Source organism: Sinocyclocheilus grahami, unplaced genomic scaffold (assembly GCF_001515645.1).
Source record: "Sinocyclocheilus grahami isolate Dianchi unplaced genomic scaffold, SAMN03320097.WGS_v1.1 scaffold549.1, whole genome shotgun sequence".
NCBI lineage: Eukaryota > Metazoa > Chordata > Actinopteri > Cypriniformes > Cyprinidae > Sinocyclocheilus > Sinocyclocheilus grahami.
Window position 1 is genome coordinate 383,469 of NW_015505728.1, and position 16,889 is coordinate 400,357.

General features: G+C 36.0%; 1 protein-coding gene across 14 annotated transcripts in view; it reads left to right on the forward strand.

Annotated features, from left to right (window-relative positions):
• LOC107555920 (CLIP-associating protein 1-like) overlaps positions 1-13,332 on the forward strand; it is an 85,724-nt gene extending 72,392 nt beyond the window's left edge. For 12 of the 14 annotated variants that reach the window (XM_016238866.1, XM_016238868.1, XM_016238867.1 and 9 more), the window contains 11 exons: positions 286-432; positions 1,905-2,011; positions 2,441-2,575; positions 2,976-3,123; positions 3,796-4,036; positions 4,721-4,777; positions 6,663-6,835; positions 8,003-8,131; positions 9,126-9,332; positions 9,742-9,858; positions 11,239-13,332. In XM_016238866.1, coding sequence (XP_016094352.1) covers positions 286-432; positions 1,905-2,011; positions 2,441-2,575; positions 2,976-3,123; positions 3,796-4,036; positions 4,721-4,777; positions 6,663-6,835; positions 8,003-8,131; positions 9,126-9,332; positions 9,742-9,858; positions 11,239-11,325 — 1,548 coding nt within the window. In that variant the 3' untranslated portion in view covers positions 11,326-13,332. The remainder of the gene's footprint in view (positions 1-285; positions 433-1,904; positions 2,012-2,440; positions 2,576-2,975; positions 3,124-3,795; positions 4,037-4,720; positions 4,778-6,662; positions 6,836-8,002; positions 8,132-9,125; positions 9,333-9,741; positions 9,859-11,238) is intronic. The other 2 variants (XM_016238870.1, XM_016238872.1) reach the window with 2 other exon arrangements.
• The last annotated feature ends 3,557 nt before the right edge of the window (positions 13,333-16,889 follow it).

A 16,889-nucleotide genomic window follows, 5' to 3' on the forward strand; every position in this document is an offset into this window, starting at 1 on the left:
GATGTTGAAGGCACCTACACACTAGAGAAAGCTCTGATGGAGCTTTTGACAAATAGGAATTTGTTTGTGAAATCAAGCTGGACCTGCTCTCATAAATGACAGTATAAACTCTAGTGTGTAGGTCCAGTTGTTGATAGTAGCACTGCAGTCACAGTTCTTTATACAGTCTCTCTTTCTGACCTCAGTTTCACCGCCGGCATTTCTCGGCATGTATAAGTGCGCTCCGGTTCATTGCGGTGTTAGTAGTTGTACTGTGTCTCATGAGGTATATGCTGTGTTGTGCAGGCCGCCCAGGTGGTGCTGATCTCACTCTTTGAGCTGAACACTCCTGAGTTCACCATGCTGCTGGGCGCTCTGCCTAAAACCTTCCAGGATGGAGCCACCAAGCTCCTGCATAACCATCTGAAGAACTCGAGCAACACCAGCAGAGTGGTAAGATCTTTTGTTACATCTCTTATGAGATTGTATTTTAAAAGATTGAATATATATACTACCATTCAAGAGATTTTTATGTTTTTGAAATAAGTCGTTTGTTCGCCAAGGCTGCATTTCTTTGACCAGAAATGCTGTAAAAAAAAAAATTATATTGTGAAATATTTTTTCAATTTAAATTTTTTTTTTTTTTACTGTGAAGGCAAAGCTGCCATTACTCTAGTCTTCAGTGTTACATGATCCATCAGAAATGTTGAAAACAGTTGTGCTGCTTTATATTTTTGTGAAAACTGTGGTGTAGCTTTTTTTTTAATCTTTAATGAATAGAAGTTTTAAAAGAACAGCATTGTAACAATAAGTAAATATCTTTACTGCCACTATAAAGCATATTTACAGAATTAAAGTTTTAATTTTTCAAAACAATCTTTCTGAAGACAAACTTTTGAACAGCACACGTGTTAGTTATTTTTTGTTGTAAAAACACAATACACACTACTTATATTGTGTCACAATAAGGTGAAGTTTCATTTAATTTTTGTGCCACTAGTGACAACAGAGACATTATATGGGGTAAGAGACAGACTATTAGTTGAAAAATACTCAATATGGCAACTGTTAAATGAAAGTCCCAATCGTCTTTTTGAAAGTGCTATTTCCTGTGGTTATTATTTCCTTTTTTAAACTCTAGAATATTCACTGGATGAGCCTGAAAAATATTTGTAGCTAAATTCAGCTAAAGAAACTGATACCATTTTCAGATTTTATAGTTGAGGTGAAGTAAACATTATCTTGCCAAACAGTTTTGAAAATCTACATTGAAGTAAATCATAGCGATGCAACGATACTATTTATCCGATCCAATCCAGAAAATTCTAAGTATCGACCGATTCCGATCCGATACCAGCACAGTTTTTTTTTTTTTTTTTAAATCAATGTAGAATTTCTATACTTCTGTGTTGACCTGATCGTCACTCTTTTGTGAATTAAAAATAACAAATGAAAAAATGTAACAGTTTTAAATTTCAGTTACTGTGCGCTCTTGGAGAGAGTTTCATCGTCTTTACTGTCGTAACCAAACGTGACACGCAGTTTGAATGCTGAATGGAGGATGACAGACAGCCGCAGCGGAGACAATAGTTTACATGAACTTGAATTTAACCACTTAAATATTTATCTGTACCTCACATTAAACTATGGAACGGCTTCAGAACACTTGGACTTTGACTTTATGGTGCTTTATAATGTTTTCGTGCTTTCGTGGGGCTTAACACAATATCGGATTTGGATCAGTCTCGTCTGACCGATACCCGATCTGACAGAAAATGGCAGTAGCCGATACCGATACTGAGTTTCAGATCGATGCATCCCTAGTAAATCAAGTAATTCACACTATTGTCTGAGACAGAAATTGACATGTCAGCCTGTTCAAGCAAATCATTAAGCTTACAATTTCATCTTTATCTCCTTCACAGAGTTCACCAAGCAATACAATGGGCCGCACGCCACCCCGGCACCCCACCAGCAGGACCAGTCCTCTCACCTCACCCACAAATTGTTCCCACGGGGGTCTGTCACCCAGGTAACATCCTCTTCCCATATGCTGACCACACTAATGCATGATCTCACTCTGGGCACGAAGACCTTCTACAGTAGTTCCAAGAGCCTGTTGCCCTGTTTTATGACTAACATGTACTGACTGTGTCTGACTGGGACTTGCTGTGTTGTTTTCTTCAAAATTTCCCTTTATAACCTGAAACCCTTAAAATGAATTTCTGCATTTCTGGGGTGGGAGCCAAATCACCTAGAGAGTCATCCTCTCATGAAGGGTCTAAAACTCTTTTAAAGAGGTCTGCAGAACACTATAGATGACAATTTAGGGGTTTCTGGTCCTCTTAAACTTATTAACTCGTGCTGCTAACCACAACACTCGGACTGGACCACTCTTTTTTTTCCTCTCTTTTCCTCTTCTGCCCTGTTCTCTCCCTCTCTGGCCGTTCTGTGGGCACAGTCGGTTATGGGGTTGGAGTGTCGATGGGCTCTTAAAGCACCCTTCTCCCTCTCCTCCTCCTCCTCCTCCTCCGTCTCACTCCTCTATTCCTGCTGGCCCCTCCCTCAGGGCCTTCCGCTGCGCGCTCTCACCAAGGTAACTCACCCGCTAGCCTATCACGATGAGGAGGGGCGGGATGGGTGCTTAGATTCCCACCCACTCCCAGCCTAACAGGCGCTTGTATGCACAAATATTAGCTGCCGTGGTTTGACATCATTCCCAATACGGACTTCCCCTCGTGGATGGTGGTTGATTTAAAATGTAAAACTAAGAAACAATACTATGTGGAGGAATTTTTTAATGCATGTAAAATAGGTTTTGCACAGGAATTAACTGACTCACTATGTTTGCAGCATCCATTTATTCACTCGTAGATGCATGTTGGAGTTGTCCACTAAATTTTTTGAAATATTTTGTATGCTTTAGCTTTCTTGTTTAAGTGAGTTGTTTGCAGTCCATCCAACGTCAATGTTTTTCGCTCTATTTCTCCCTTCAGTATGCTGGAGTATGACACAGAGAACATGAATTCTGATGAGATCTTTAGCTCGCTGCGCGGTGTCACAGAAGCCATCCAGAGCTTCAGTTACCGCAGCCAAGAGGACCTGAATGAGCCAATCAGACGCGATGGGAAGAAGGATGATGCTGTGAGTGCTTTAATTGTGGGAAACAGGAACAAGTGCACGGATGGGGGAAATTATTGACCCCAGTTTGTGTGTGTTTTTTTTTTATTATTATTATTAAATAAAATTGTAAATACATTATTAATAATAATAATAATAGTAAAAGAAAACACGTACATTATTGTTAATAACAATAGTAAACAAAAACGAGTAAATGAGATAACAATAAAAGTAACAAATACGTCCTGGGACGTAACAAACACAATGTGTTTTTTTTTTGCTATTATTAAATCAAATTAATAATTATAATAATATTAATAATTGCAAAAAAACACGCACATAAAGGTCATTAAATGGGGTCTTTACAAAACAAAAATAATATTGTTATTAATAATTATAATAAAGAATAACTAATAATAATTGGAAAAACCCACAAATGGGGTCATAAAATGTAATAAAATAAAATACTTAATACTTATAGTAAATACTTAAAAAATTATAATACATTATTATTATTTTGTTATTTATTAAGAATTCCAAAAATACATGTGAGCCACATGTAATTTAGATCCTTTTAGATTATTTTTTTACTCGCTTTTGCTGGTTTGTTGACTCGCATTTGATTTTTTGGACTAATTGTGCAGCCCTAATTGGCACATATTTAACACTCTTTCTCTTTCTCTCTTCCTGTCTTAGGCTGGGAAGGAAGGGGCATCTCCGGGGTCTGATGCAAGACTGGGATTGGACGTAATGGAAGGGGGTCGAACTGCTTTGGATAACAAGACGTCTTTACTTAACACACCGTCCCCGCGGTCTTTCGCTGTGCTGCGGTCAAGAGAGTTCGCACCCTATGGCTACGGAGACACAATCACGGCCTATGACAAAAGTGCTCTGAAGGAGGCTGTTTTTGATGATGACGTGGAGCAGTTCCGAGACTGTGAGTCAATACGCTGCTCAAAGCTCATAGCTTCACTTTCACAATCATCTGTGCTCCATACAGCTCCCATTGTCTGTGATTGTGTAAAGAAACACTTTAAGTTGTGGAAAAACAAAAATAGCAAGAAATTCTGAATCTTCATGATCTGAGTATACACACTAAAATTTCCCAGGAATAAGATGGCATATTGCAAAAAAAAACAATGACAATGTTATTAAATCCCTTTTTTAAATGTATTTATTACGTTTCAGCATCTTTTGACGACTAGGCCTCAAATAGAGTACTGGATCTTATGATACTCAATACAGATGTCAGACAGTAGACCCCAGGTTTTTAGTTTATGTTTCTTGAAATAAGCATAATCGAGTCATTCTTTAATCATCCCTGCACTCTCAACGTATATATTTTAAAGAGAAAAAAAGTATCTTCGTGAAAAATGATATTAAACAGATGTTTTTGTTAACTTAAGATTGCTGAAAAAGTGGCCAGACACTGTTGGTGCAGAAATGACACCTTTCAACTCTAAAGTTATTCAACAGTGTGAGCAACATGATGACCAGAGACCATAACAAAACATAAGTGATTAACCCCCTGTAAGCGTACGTGCCAGAGATGCAGGTGTAGCATGTAGGATAGTGGAGTTTGTGTGTCATCACTTCCCCTGCTGTCCCTCCCCTTCTACAGGCCGTCAGCAAGACTGTGGTGAGAACAAGATGGTGCTGCCCAAGGGCTTTACTCCTGGTAAAGACCTGCACAGTTGAACAAGACTGTTGCACTTTTCTTCATTTTCTTTCCATTCCTCCTCCTCTCTTTCAGTGCCATCCATCTCAGTGTCTCAATGTGATGTGATGTCAACCTATCTTAAATGACACTATTGCTTTGCTAACAGGGTCACTGTGATAACTGCTACAGGCCACCTTCACTAATATAAGGCAATACGGTCATATAAATGACTGTATGTTCTAATTAAATAGTACGATAGTGTTGATTCACATGTGTTTTGGTTTACAACTAACAGAGCTTCACTGTTTGCAGACACATTGTTGTAACACATTGTCATTACTTGTAAGCAAATATGATTAACCTAAGTGAACACTTTCACTTTGCAAATTGCTGGCTAATAATGACATAGAAGGGTGAAATCTTATAAAAACATGTCCAGATCACATTTCACCCCAAAATCAAATGGAAAAAATAAATTATATTTTGCATGAAGAACATAAATCTTATTTTTAGGACCAAGTTTTTTTTTTGTTTGTTTTTTTTTCCATTGTATTATTTCATTTAATTGGTAATTTTCATTATTGTATTCTAGTATTTTTTTAGTGAATTACAATAACTAATTTTTTTATTTAAATCATTATAAATTAAAGGCTAATAAAAATGTGCCACTACAAAGTCCTAAATAACAGAAATACTGAATTTGAAGTACTGCCATAATGTATAGATACTTAACATTTTAATAATTTAATAGTTTAAAGTTATTTTATTTATATTTAATATGTTATGTATTTTATTATTTATATTTAATACACTCAAACAAACGCACACAACGATGCTGTCTCTTTGCCTACAGTAAACAGCTCGCTTTGTAAACTGCATCTGCTCAAACACATGGAAGTACAGGTGATTCTGAACCAGCGGAAACATCTCTCAATGCTTCTCTTCTCCTATTAAGCCTGTGATGATAAAACATTTCAGTCCAGGTTGTTAGGATACAGAAAAAGAATGATGTATGTACATATTATGTTATACATACTTTTATTCATCAAGGATGCATTACATTGATTGAAAGAAATTCAGTATATTAGAATCATTTCTGAAGGATCATGTGACACTGAAGACTGGACTAAATTACATAATAAAATGTAATAAAATAGAAAACCGTGGAAGCCCGTTTCTGCCACTGAATAAAGAATTGTGACATTTAAAAAAAGACTTTAAAAATACTTTTTCTTACAACTGCGAGTTTATATCTCACAATTCTGACTTTATAACTCGCAATTGTAAGAAAAAGTATTTTTTAAGTCTTTTTTCCACCCTCAGCACTGGACTTTATAACGGCAATTGTGAGTTTATATCTGGAAATTCTGAGAAATGTCACAATTACCTTTTTTTAAATTATTTATTCAGTGGCAGAAAATTGCGACTTTATGTTATGTAATTCTAGAGGTGTTTCCTACATTTCCTACATTTATTTTTCACCAAAAGTACAAAGTACAAATAAAAAAGGAGACACAGATGGAAAAACAGAGCGAGTCAGTGTTTGATGGGCACTTTTCAAATTTCTGGGGTGGAGCCCTACGCTTCAGCCAATAACAGACAGGTCTGATTCGGGTGCAAAACCAATCAAAACACATATATATATATATTTATTTTTATATATTTTTTTTTTTTTTTTTTTTTTTTTTTTTTTAGTTTTTTTTAAGCAGACTATGATTTTTTCAGCTTTTGAGGTGAAATATGACCCATACATGTTCTTGACAGGTTTCATAAGATTCAGTAATATACAATATCATATAATTAAAACAGAAAAAATTTGTGCTCCAGTAGAATTAAAGTAGGACAATAGCTTGTTTATGCAGCATGTCTTCTGCTCATACTTGAATCGTTTTGAATCATACAGATCTGGTGGCAGACCTACTGAAGGAGCTGTCCAATCACAACGAGCGAGTGGAGGAGAGGAAGGGGGCTTTGATCGAGCTGTTGAAGATTGCTCGTGAGGACAGCCTGGCTGTGTGGGACGAACACTTCAAAACAATCCTATTGCTGCTATTGGAGACACTCGGGGACAAGGATGTGAGTCAGAGCGTCACATAACTTGCATCCTTAATTGACACATTCTATTTAAACCTAATGTTTTTTTAATATATCCAGTAGGCTTGCCGCGATAGACGGTGATAAGACGGTGTTAAGCCGCAACACCGGTTACGTCACTTACCCACCGTGGCACCGACCCCCACCGTCGTTTTGATTTTTTGTAGTAATAAAAATCATTTCGTTCAGTAAAAGCACAGACACTACAATTAAAAACTGAACGCGGCTGCTCAAAGTGCCAAACGACAGTCGCATCACAGATCAGATTTAATTTCTCCAGTGAGGAGAGTGAGTCGAGCTGACTGACAAGAAGAGTGAGGTGAGACAGAAAAGATTATGGCGGATGATTTAGTTTCGATATTTTGGATTATTTATATTATTTATTATATATTTGGACTTTTGCCGTTTATCTAAGGTGATTTTGGAAGTTTTTTTAAACATTCGTTTCTTATTTAATTGGTTACACGTTGTTTGCCGATTTTTACTTTATTTAAACTTTGTGTAATTTATTTATTTTATTTGACATCAAGGTGTATGCCATGCCTCCAAGCTTTCTTACTCGTTTTGCTAATAAACGTTCTACGTTTCTTATTTATTTGGTTATATACTATACATGTTTACTTAGCCTATTTCCAGTTTTGTATACCTATTTAAACTTTATGTAAGTTATTTGTTATTTTATATTAGGCATAGCCTGACCTTTAGCATGGTGTATTTTTATTTGTTTTGTTAATAAAAGTTCTATGTTTTATATATAGGCTAAAGTGAGTTTGACGTTGTATTTTGTTGTTGCATTCAAGCAACTGATGCTGAACTGCCGTTAATTCGAAAGTGAAAGTAAAATGCGCACGGCGCTTTTAAGCTATTTGAAAGCGAGGAAAAGAGGGAAAATTCAAACTAACAATTGCTTTAAGTCGAATTGCCGCTATTTGAAAGTGAAAGTAAAATGCGCATGCCACTTTTACAAGCTATTTAAAAGCGAAGGAAAGCGAGAAAAAGAGGGAACACCCCCGCCCCCACGGTGATACCGGTATTACCGGTGTTGTCACACGTCGATTAACCGGTGGGAAAATTTCCAGTTGCTTCTCTGTGTCTGTGTGTATTTGTAGTGGCTAATAGTGATAGTATGCATTCTGTCTGTTTATTCAGCACACTATCCGAGCTCTGGCTTTACGGGTTTTGAAGGAGATTCTGAGGAACCAGCCAGCACGCTTCAAGAACTATGCAGAACTCACAATCATGAAAACACTAGAAGCTCATAAGGACTCTCATAAAGAGGTTAGAATCCACCTTGTCAAACTATTATCTGTTTTAACCACTAATTGACATTTAAGCAGTACAACATCATGATGATCATACTGCAAAATCATACTACAAAAAGTTGTGAATAAAGTATCTCATGGCTACATTGGGTTGTTTGTTCCTTGTAGCAGGGGTGAAATGTTTTGGGTATTCTGTAATTTAAATTCTTTTTTTTTTATTTCACAAATATTTTTATTATATTGAAAGCTAGACTTAATAGTAATACTAATGATGTTGTGTGAAGGGAAAGAAAAAAAAATCCATAAATTGTTATACTATAATTATAAAATAATGTATTTTAATATTTTTTTGAAAGTCTTAATGTATTTATTTATTTCCCCAAAAATACACTGCTAAAAGTAATATTGTGAAATATTATTGCAATTTGAAATAATTCCTTTTCTATTTTAGTGTATTATAAAATGTAATTTATTCCTGATGGCAAAGCTAAAATTTCAGAAATTATTACTCTAGTAACATCACACAAGCCTTCAGAAATCATTTGAAAACAGTTGTGCTGCTTAATATTTTTGTGGAACCCGTGATACATTTTTTTTCGTCATTCTTTGATGAATAGAAAGTTCAAAGGAATGGCATTTATTTGAAATAAAATGTATAATAATAACATTATAAATGACTTTACTGTCACTTTTGAACAATTTAATCCTTGCTAAATAAAATTTAAATTTCTTTAAAATAAAAAATCAGGCTGGTCAGGTGACTTTTTCTTTGTAACGGTCTCATTGAGAGTAAAACGAGCTGATTGGTCTCTTTAATCCCTTTTTAAATCCAACACCTGCGCCTGCGGACACTGAGCACCTTGGTTACATCTAAAATGCAGTGACCCAAGTCAACAAACCCAACACCTAGATGAGGAAATGAATGAAGTACAGGCATGTGAAGAAAAAGGTTCTCAGGTTGTTAAACTTCACAAACTCAATCAAGTGCCTTCTTGACGTTATATATGCAGGTGGTTCGGGCGGCTGAAGAGGCTGCCTCTACGTTGGCTAGCTCCATTCACCCAGAGCAATGCATCAAAGTGCTGTGTCCCATCGTACAGACCGCAGACTATCCCATCAACCTGGCTGCTATTAAGATGCAGACCAAAGTGGTTGAGCGCATTGCCAGGGAGTCGCTGCATCAGCTGCTGCCAGACATCATCCCTGGCCTCCTACAAGTGAGTATTGCACATTGGTGTCATTTTATGATAAAAAAGTTCACCTCTCCGCTTCTGTCACTTTGGAATTACTTCCAATTTGATATCAGGGTCAGAGAGATATCAATGAATGTCTGGGCAAGTAGTTACATTCATTGCATATATACCCGAACTCGATGTACCAGAATGGAGAATGGGAATTGAAAATTTTCAGTGACTACGTTTTGTAGCCCTTTTGTTAATTTGACTTTTGTTCACCCCACTGGTCAAAATTGGGTCAGTATTAAGTATATTAGCATAGTTTGCATTGGGAACTTTGGGAGCATAGTCAACATGCAACAATTTGTACTTTAGCACTCTTGATGATGTGCACATGTGTTTATGTGTGTGTATGAAGATGTTAATGCTAAAACCGTCTGTCTGTCTGCAGGGCTATGATAACACAGAGAGTAGTGTTCGCAAGGCCAGTGTGTTCTGTCTGGTGGCCATCTACTCTGTGATTGGTGAGGAGCTGAAGCCACACTTGGCCCAGCTCACGGGTAGCAAGGTATGTTCACATGTACGCCAACTCAAAGTCCACCAAAAGGTTCACTCTGTTCAACCTGCTTATCACTCAGTCCTCTATTTATTTGTGCCCTCCTCTGGTTTTAGCTGGTCCAAGTTTTTATATTTGGTCTACTTTCATTGCACTTGGGCTTCACGGCACAGTCCATAAAAAATGGTAACACTTTTATAGAAAGGTTTCATTTGTTAACATTAGTTAACTACATTAGTCAACATGAACAGTAGGTTTAGTTCAACATTTACTAATACATTTTTAAAATCAAAAACAGTAACATTAACATTTTTATTAACCAACCAGAACAAAAGTTAATAAACACTAAAAAATATATTGATTGTTAGTTCATGTTAGTTAATGCATTAACAAATGAGACCTTATTATAAAGTGTTACCAAAAAACTAAGAGGGGGGAATTACTGAACTCTTTCAGGTCGTATTTCGCACCAAATTCAAATTTCTCATTAGAAAAAATAAATATATATATATATTTATGAATTCTATTATGAATTATGAATTCTTGCATTTGTAATATATTTGTGAAGATAGTTAAGCACAAATTCTACTTTTCTCATAACTGTAATACATTTTTTTTTGTTCTTTTATGTAAATGTACATAAACGGAGTACAATTGAAGCTACCATAGTGAGTAAACACTATAAAAATTTAAATAAATCATTAATAACTGATTTCACAGTACTGAAGAATTGAATTGAATTCTTCTTTTTTTTTAATGCTTAATTGACTTGAATTTCATAAAGTGTCCACTCATCACATTCAAAATACTGATATTGATACGGTGTTGGACTGAGTATTGTTTCTGTGAAATGGTCAATTTGTTGCATATTATTTTGAGAAATCACCTACATTGCCCTTAAGAGAAAATGTTCACATTTTTAGACACAATGCAAAAGTAAACATTAACCCTGACCTTCTAAGATAACATAACTAGAAAGTAGTGCTGTCAAACGATTAATCGCATCCAAAATAAAAGTTTTTGTTTACATAATATATGTGTTTACTGTGTATATTTATTATGTATATATAAATACATACATGCACGTATATATTTAAGAAAAATTTTATATTTGTATATTAAATACATTTATATATAATATAAATATATACAGTACATGTAAATATTTTCAAAATATATACTGTATGTGTGTATTTATATATACAAAATAAATATTCACAGTACAGTACACACATATATACACAAAAACCTTTATTTTGGATGCGATTAATCGTTTGACAGCACTACTAGAAAGTGTAAATACATGCTCTTATCTGCGAAACAAGTCAGAGGTCTGTATGAGTATTCGTGCACGTTGTATTGAAACACACCCTCTGGCTTTTATTTCCACAGATGAAGTTGTTAAATCTGTATATTAAGAGGGCCCAGACCACCAACAGCAACAGCAGCAGTTCTTCAGATGTGTCGTCTCACAGCTAGCCGGATGTACTCTAATCAGTGCCCTACACGTGCATTTGGGAACATAGTTGTGCCTCCTTCAGACATCCTTTTTTTCATTGCTTCATCACAGTCATCACATTTTCCCAGAGAGATGTGTTGCTCACTTCAATCAGACTTTTCTTTTCGTCCAACTCCTGAAAGCCTCTTAGTTAATGTCTCATGCATCTTTCCATCTATGGAACATTGAATGTAAAGGGGTTCGGATCAAGAAAAACGCATGCCGGCTTTCTGATAGGGAACAGATCTTCCATGATTGGCATAGCTTCCCTAATTGGAGCAAACAAGCTATCTTCAGCTTCTGAAGAGGTGATTTGTTAACTACATTTATTAGTAATAACTTATTCATGTTTGCAAGTGGTGTTAAAGGTTTAATCGAGTTATTTGGATATTTTAAACGGACACAGTTGGGTTAACTAATACATCACTTGAATCTCAGTTAATGCTAGTGGATCATTTGGCTGGCCGAGTGATAAATGTAAAGAAAATAAAAAAATTTAAGTAATTTGTAGGTTTGGCTACAATGACAACCAAAAAACATGTAGGATTAAAACATTCTTATATTCATTTTTATTTCATGGGACCGCAATACCACATCCCGTAATGTTGAACGTGTAGGAAATAATGTTGGTTTCCGAGTCTTTAAAAAGGCTAATGTAAAGCAATTGTGTTGATTTTATTATAGGATGGATTATGTGTTCAAAATGTAGGCCTCATTACAAAATACAAGGACAAACTTCTGAATGTCGAGCTTTTTTCATCTTTGGAAGAAAAAAGCGAAAGGTTTTGGGAGTAAACGTGCAAGCCACAACACACTTGGACATTTAAAAACGGACAAACACTCAATGGAGTCAGAAACATGACCCAGGAGCATCTTCAGACAAGAAACAATGAAGGAAACCGAATGACACTTTGTTCTTGGAGCAAGAGGATTGTGATGGAAATTTCCAAACTACTATGCCTTACGTTCCTTTTTCTGTTTTCAAAGCTCAGACTGTTAAGATATACGCATCCACAGGCATTCTTACTACATCGCTAAAGCATGGTGCTGCAAGTTTGCGCAGCACATGTCTATGACACTAATGAAAACCCTCTAATCTGGCTCAAGAACTAGAGGTGATGTTATGTTCTCTGAAAGCTCTGAACTCTTTCTTTTCCTTGTTCATCTGGAGATTTTTCCCATCTGATGTTAAGTGCTGAGCGTTTAGTGTTTTGTACATAACATACAATCATTGCTTCTCCCTCCCCCACAAAATTAAGGTCAAAATTACGTTGCACTCTTTTGCACGTTAACAAATAGCCTGCATGTTTTGACGACATAACCATCCTGTGCTGCCGCGACTGACCTAGGTTTGGCTGTTTGTGCCATGTCAGCGGTCTGGTCGGTCTGTAAATACAGTATTATTATTGTTATTATTAATATGTTGCCCATGTGGGGAAGTAAGTGCAAAGCTCAAATGGGTCTCACAGTTGACCAAAATGTCTGTTTGTCTCCGACTGTGAACCAGACCATATTAGAAATTAAGGACAGACATTTGAAAGCACCCTACTTTCCTTAAGTATTATATACTGGGGCATGTGGCTTTTATTGGTATGCTAAGTGTGCGTACCCTTGTTTGTTGCGGCATTTCTTTCTAATGGTTTTTAACCGGTTCAGACCATGAACCAACATTTTGTTTTACACTGGGGCTATTCATAAAAAGAATCTGTTAATGAAAGAACAAAGCCAACTGTGAGGATCAACAATGCAAGTATTAAGTTAAAACGTGGCCCCTTGGTTTTCCTCAAATGTTGACCTCTAATGGTATTCCATCAAACAATTCACTACGCATGTTAGACTTTTTGTCATTGGACACAGATACACTCTTGTATTTGTAAATTTGTTATTTCATTTCCTGTCCCAATGTACAGTTTTTTTTTTTCAAAGGCTTGTGATAGATTTACACCAACCTAAGTTTGGCCTAGAATTAAAACAACCAGAAACATGAATTTATTGTGATGATTATTTCAAACTCTTTTTTTTGTTTTGGGGCTGTTGAATGTGCTATCAGCAATATAATTCATGCACCAGTACATTTATAAATTCATGCACCAGTACATTTATAAACGAAGTCACATGTGATGACGTGTACTCAGTCCTAGTGAGTCCAGTGAGAAAGAAATGACCAGGTTACAGGTCACCTCAAAATCAAAACATCAATTTATATATTGCATTAAGAATCTGAAGCTATTTTCAAATCATTTTAAATAATTTATTTGATATGTTATTTATTTATTTTGCATTGTAAAGTTATTTTTTATGACAACAAATTGTTCATCAAATATTTAATGTGGGGAAAAAAATAATTCTCTGTAAAGCAATAATGAGTCATTCTGTCTGGACATAAAAAAAAAAAATCTAAATCATCATGATCAACGACTATCAAATATTGCACAAAAATACTGTCATTGTATATTTTTAGTACAATGGTTTAAAAAGTAGGTTTTTATTTAAGCAAAATAGATTTGGACTTGTTTATATGTATATAACTTTTATTTTAAGTTTCGGTGAAATATAACCTGGACATTCTTGACAGTTTTTGTGAGATTCGTCTAAATATCAAAGTTTTTAGTATTTCCATTAGTACTGACATCAAGGCTTTTCAACAATACAGATGTGAAAATGTAGTTGGCTACAGAAGCACCTGCGTGCACTCAACATCATACTCAACACCATCTCAAACATCATATTGCATAATCTAGTTAATAAAGCAACTCAGTCTTGACCTTTGATGTACACAGTATCAGTTTTACCAGCTGCGTTTGTTATTAAACGAGTGGTCCAGAAGAGTCCGTCAGAGTGCCGGTGTTGTGCCCAATTCTGTCCCCCGCCCGATTACTATCCCCCCCGTATTGGTAGGTTTAGTATTTCCATTAGTACTGACATCAAGGCTTTTCAACAATACAGATGTGAAAATGTAGTTGGCTACAGAAGCACCTGCGTGCACTCAACATCATACTCAACACCATCTCAAACATCATATTGCATAATCTAGTTAATAAAGCAACTCAGTCTTGACCTTTGATGTACACAGTATCAGTTTTACCAGCTGCGTTTGTTATTAAACGAGTGGTCCAGAAGAGTCCGTCAGAGTGCCGGTGTTGTGCCCAATTCTGTCCCCCGCCCGATTACTATCCCCCCGTATTGGTAGGTTTAGGGCAGGGATCCTCAAATCTGGCCCACGAGATCCACTTTCCTGCAGAGTTTAGCTCTAAACCTAATCAAACACACCTGAACATGCTAATCAATGTCTTTGGGATCATTAGAAAAATCACAGGTAGGTGACTTTGATCTGAGGGCAAGATTTGAGGAACCCTGGTTTAGGGTAAGGTGTGGGGGAGGGGTTAGGATGAGGCAATCAGATAGCGATTTCAACGAGGGGGGTAATAATTTGGCAGGGAGTCGAAAATGGGCACAACACCGGTGCAGGTGACAGGATGAAGGCAGAGTGAGGGACACTCACAGGTCACATGACGGCCGTCACGCGGCCATAGAACACAGCGGACACGTTGGGTTCAGAAAAGCCTGTGCGGCCCTCACCGGCCACCACGCGTGTGACTAGTTACTCATATTTTTGGATAAGAGCGTCACCCGAACTGGAGAGTATGCTGTTTTGGCACAGCCATCCTGAAACCTATCAACAACACGCGCAAAATAATTGTATAAGGTAAGTTCAGTCACGCAAGTTATTTATTTATTTTTTTACGTATAGCCTATTTATTTAACTTTAAGATGTAAAATGTTACTTAAAACATTTTACAACTTAAAGTTAAATACAATTTTAAATAATTAAAAAAATCGTTATTTAACAAAGTTTAACAAAAATTTAACTAGGCCTATATCTTTAAAAAAATATTAGTATTCGTTACTTGAAAAGTCTTTAAGGAGGGAACTACTTCTTAAAAAAAGAAGAAGAAAACACTGTAACGTACATTAATAAAGAAAACGTATGACACCTTATGACTTAGTAAGCAGCAAGTCAATAATCAGCCAGTAAAATGAGTTTTCTGAAGAACCACATCAAGGTAAATCTCAATCATAATCTATAGGGGTGCTCCGATCAGGATTTTTGAGGCCGATCACAGAAAGCAGTATCTGCCGATACCGATCACCGATACCGATCTTTTTAAAGCCTTCTTTTTATCATTAACTATTTACAGTGATACTCCAATCAGGATTTTTCGACATTTATTCAGGGCCTGAATTTCATTTTTGAAAATGGTGGGAATTCCCCTCTTAGGTGACTCTTGTGAGAGGAGAAGCAGCTTTCACACAGGAGTCCGCTACTGATCCGTGGCTGTTTACCACAAACACAACATTTATCCATTCGTTTGATTTCAAATCCAAACATTGTCACTGAAAATGCTTTTTCAACATTGCAGTTCTTTTTTTACACAGTACAATAATGCAATCTTTCACAGACATGTTTAAACACAATAAATATAAGCAACACATTATTCAATGCTTTTTACTTTTGCATTTAGGCTACTTCTAGATTTATATATTAAGTTGCTCAAGCGTCAAAACATTTAAACTACTGTTCTTATGTTATCACAAACGCTACTTCCTTGACAGAAATAGTCAGCTCTACTGCCTTTCCTTTTGCATTGAAATCTTTATTACAAGCAATCCTGCGGTTCATAAAGAACTTTGTTTTCCTACCTCCACGAGTGCCATCTATTATTGCCTTCTTTATCTAAAAGTGCTCTTTAACTGCTTCGAATGTGCAAGTGGCAATTCCTGTGTCTACTGTGCAGCGTGCTTAACCGGAAACTAGTGGAGTATAAAGATATGAACAATAAATATGTAAAGGTAGGTTAAAGGAATTACGTGTTTTTATATTATGTAACCTTTTTCCGTTTACATCACCTTTCTATAAACTAGTAACGGTACTGCTAAATCTTCCCCTCCACATTCATAGCCAAATTTAGTTTTTATTAATTACATTAGGTTTTTTTCTGTTAAACCTAAAATAAACAATGGTTTAGGGTTTTGAAAAATGTAAAACATTGTGGTATTTATAATGATGTGAACCTTTGTAAAGATGGTCAGATGTTCTTATATTGAAGTATAAGACGCTCTTTGAAATATTCATCATCAGATGTCATGATATCATTTCAGAGCTGTATTGTTGCCTTCCATAAAACAGAAACAGTGCTTCACAAAGTTGGTTGTGATATTTGAGAACCAGTTCCATGTACCTTTTTGCGATTCCATTCCAATGCGTCTGGTCATATGGACTAATTTTATGACACTTTAATGTTTGTTTGTTTTTCCATTTTGGAGCTTGACAGCATAAATCACCATTGTTGAAAAAAGCAGCTTTGACATTCTCCCTAATATGTAATTTTGTATTTCAAGGAAGACAATACAGTATGTAAATTATGACGGTTTTCACTTTTGGTTGAATTATCGGTCTATATGTTAATGATTGCAATCTTTCAAGCTAGCGGTCTACATCAAACATCTATAACCACTGTATTTTCCATGTCTCCTGTGCGTGCCT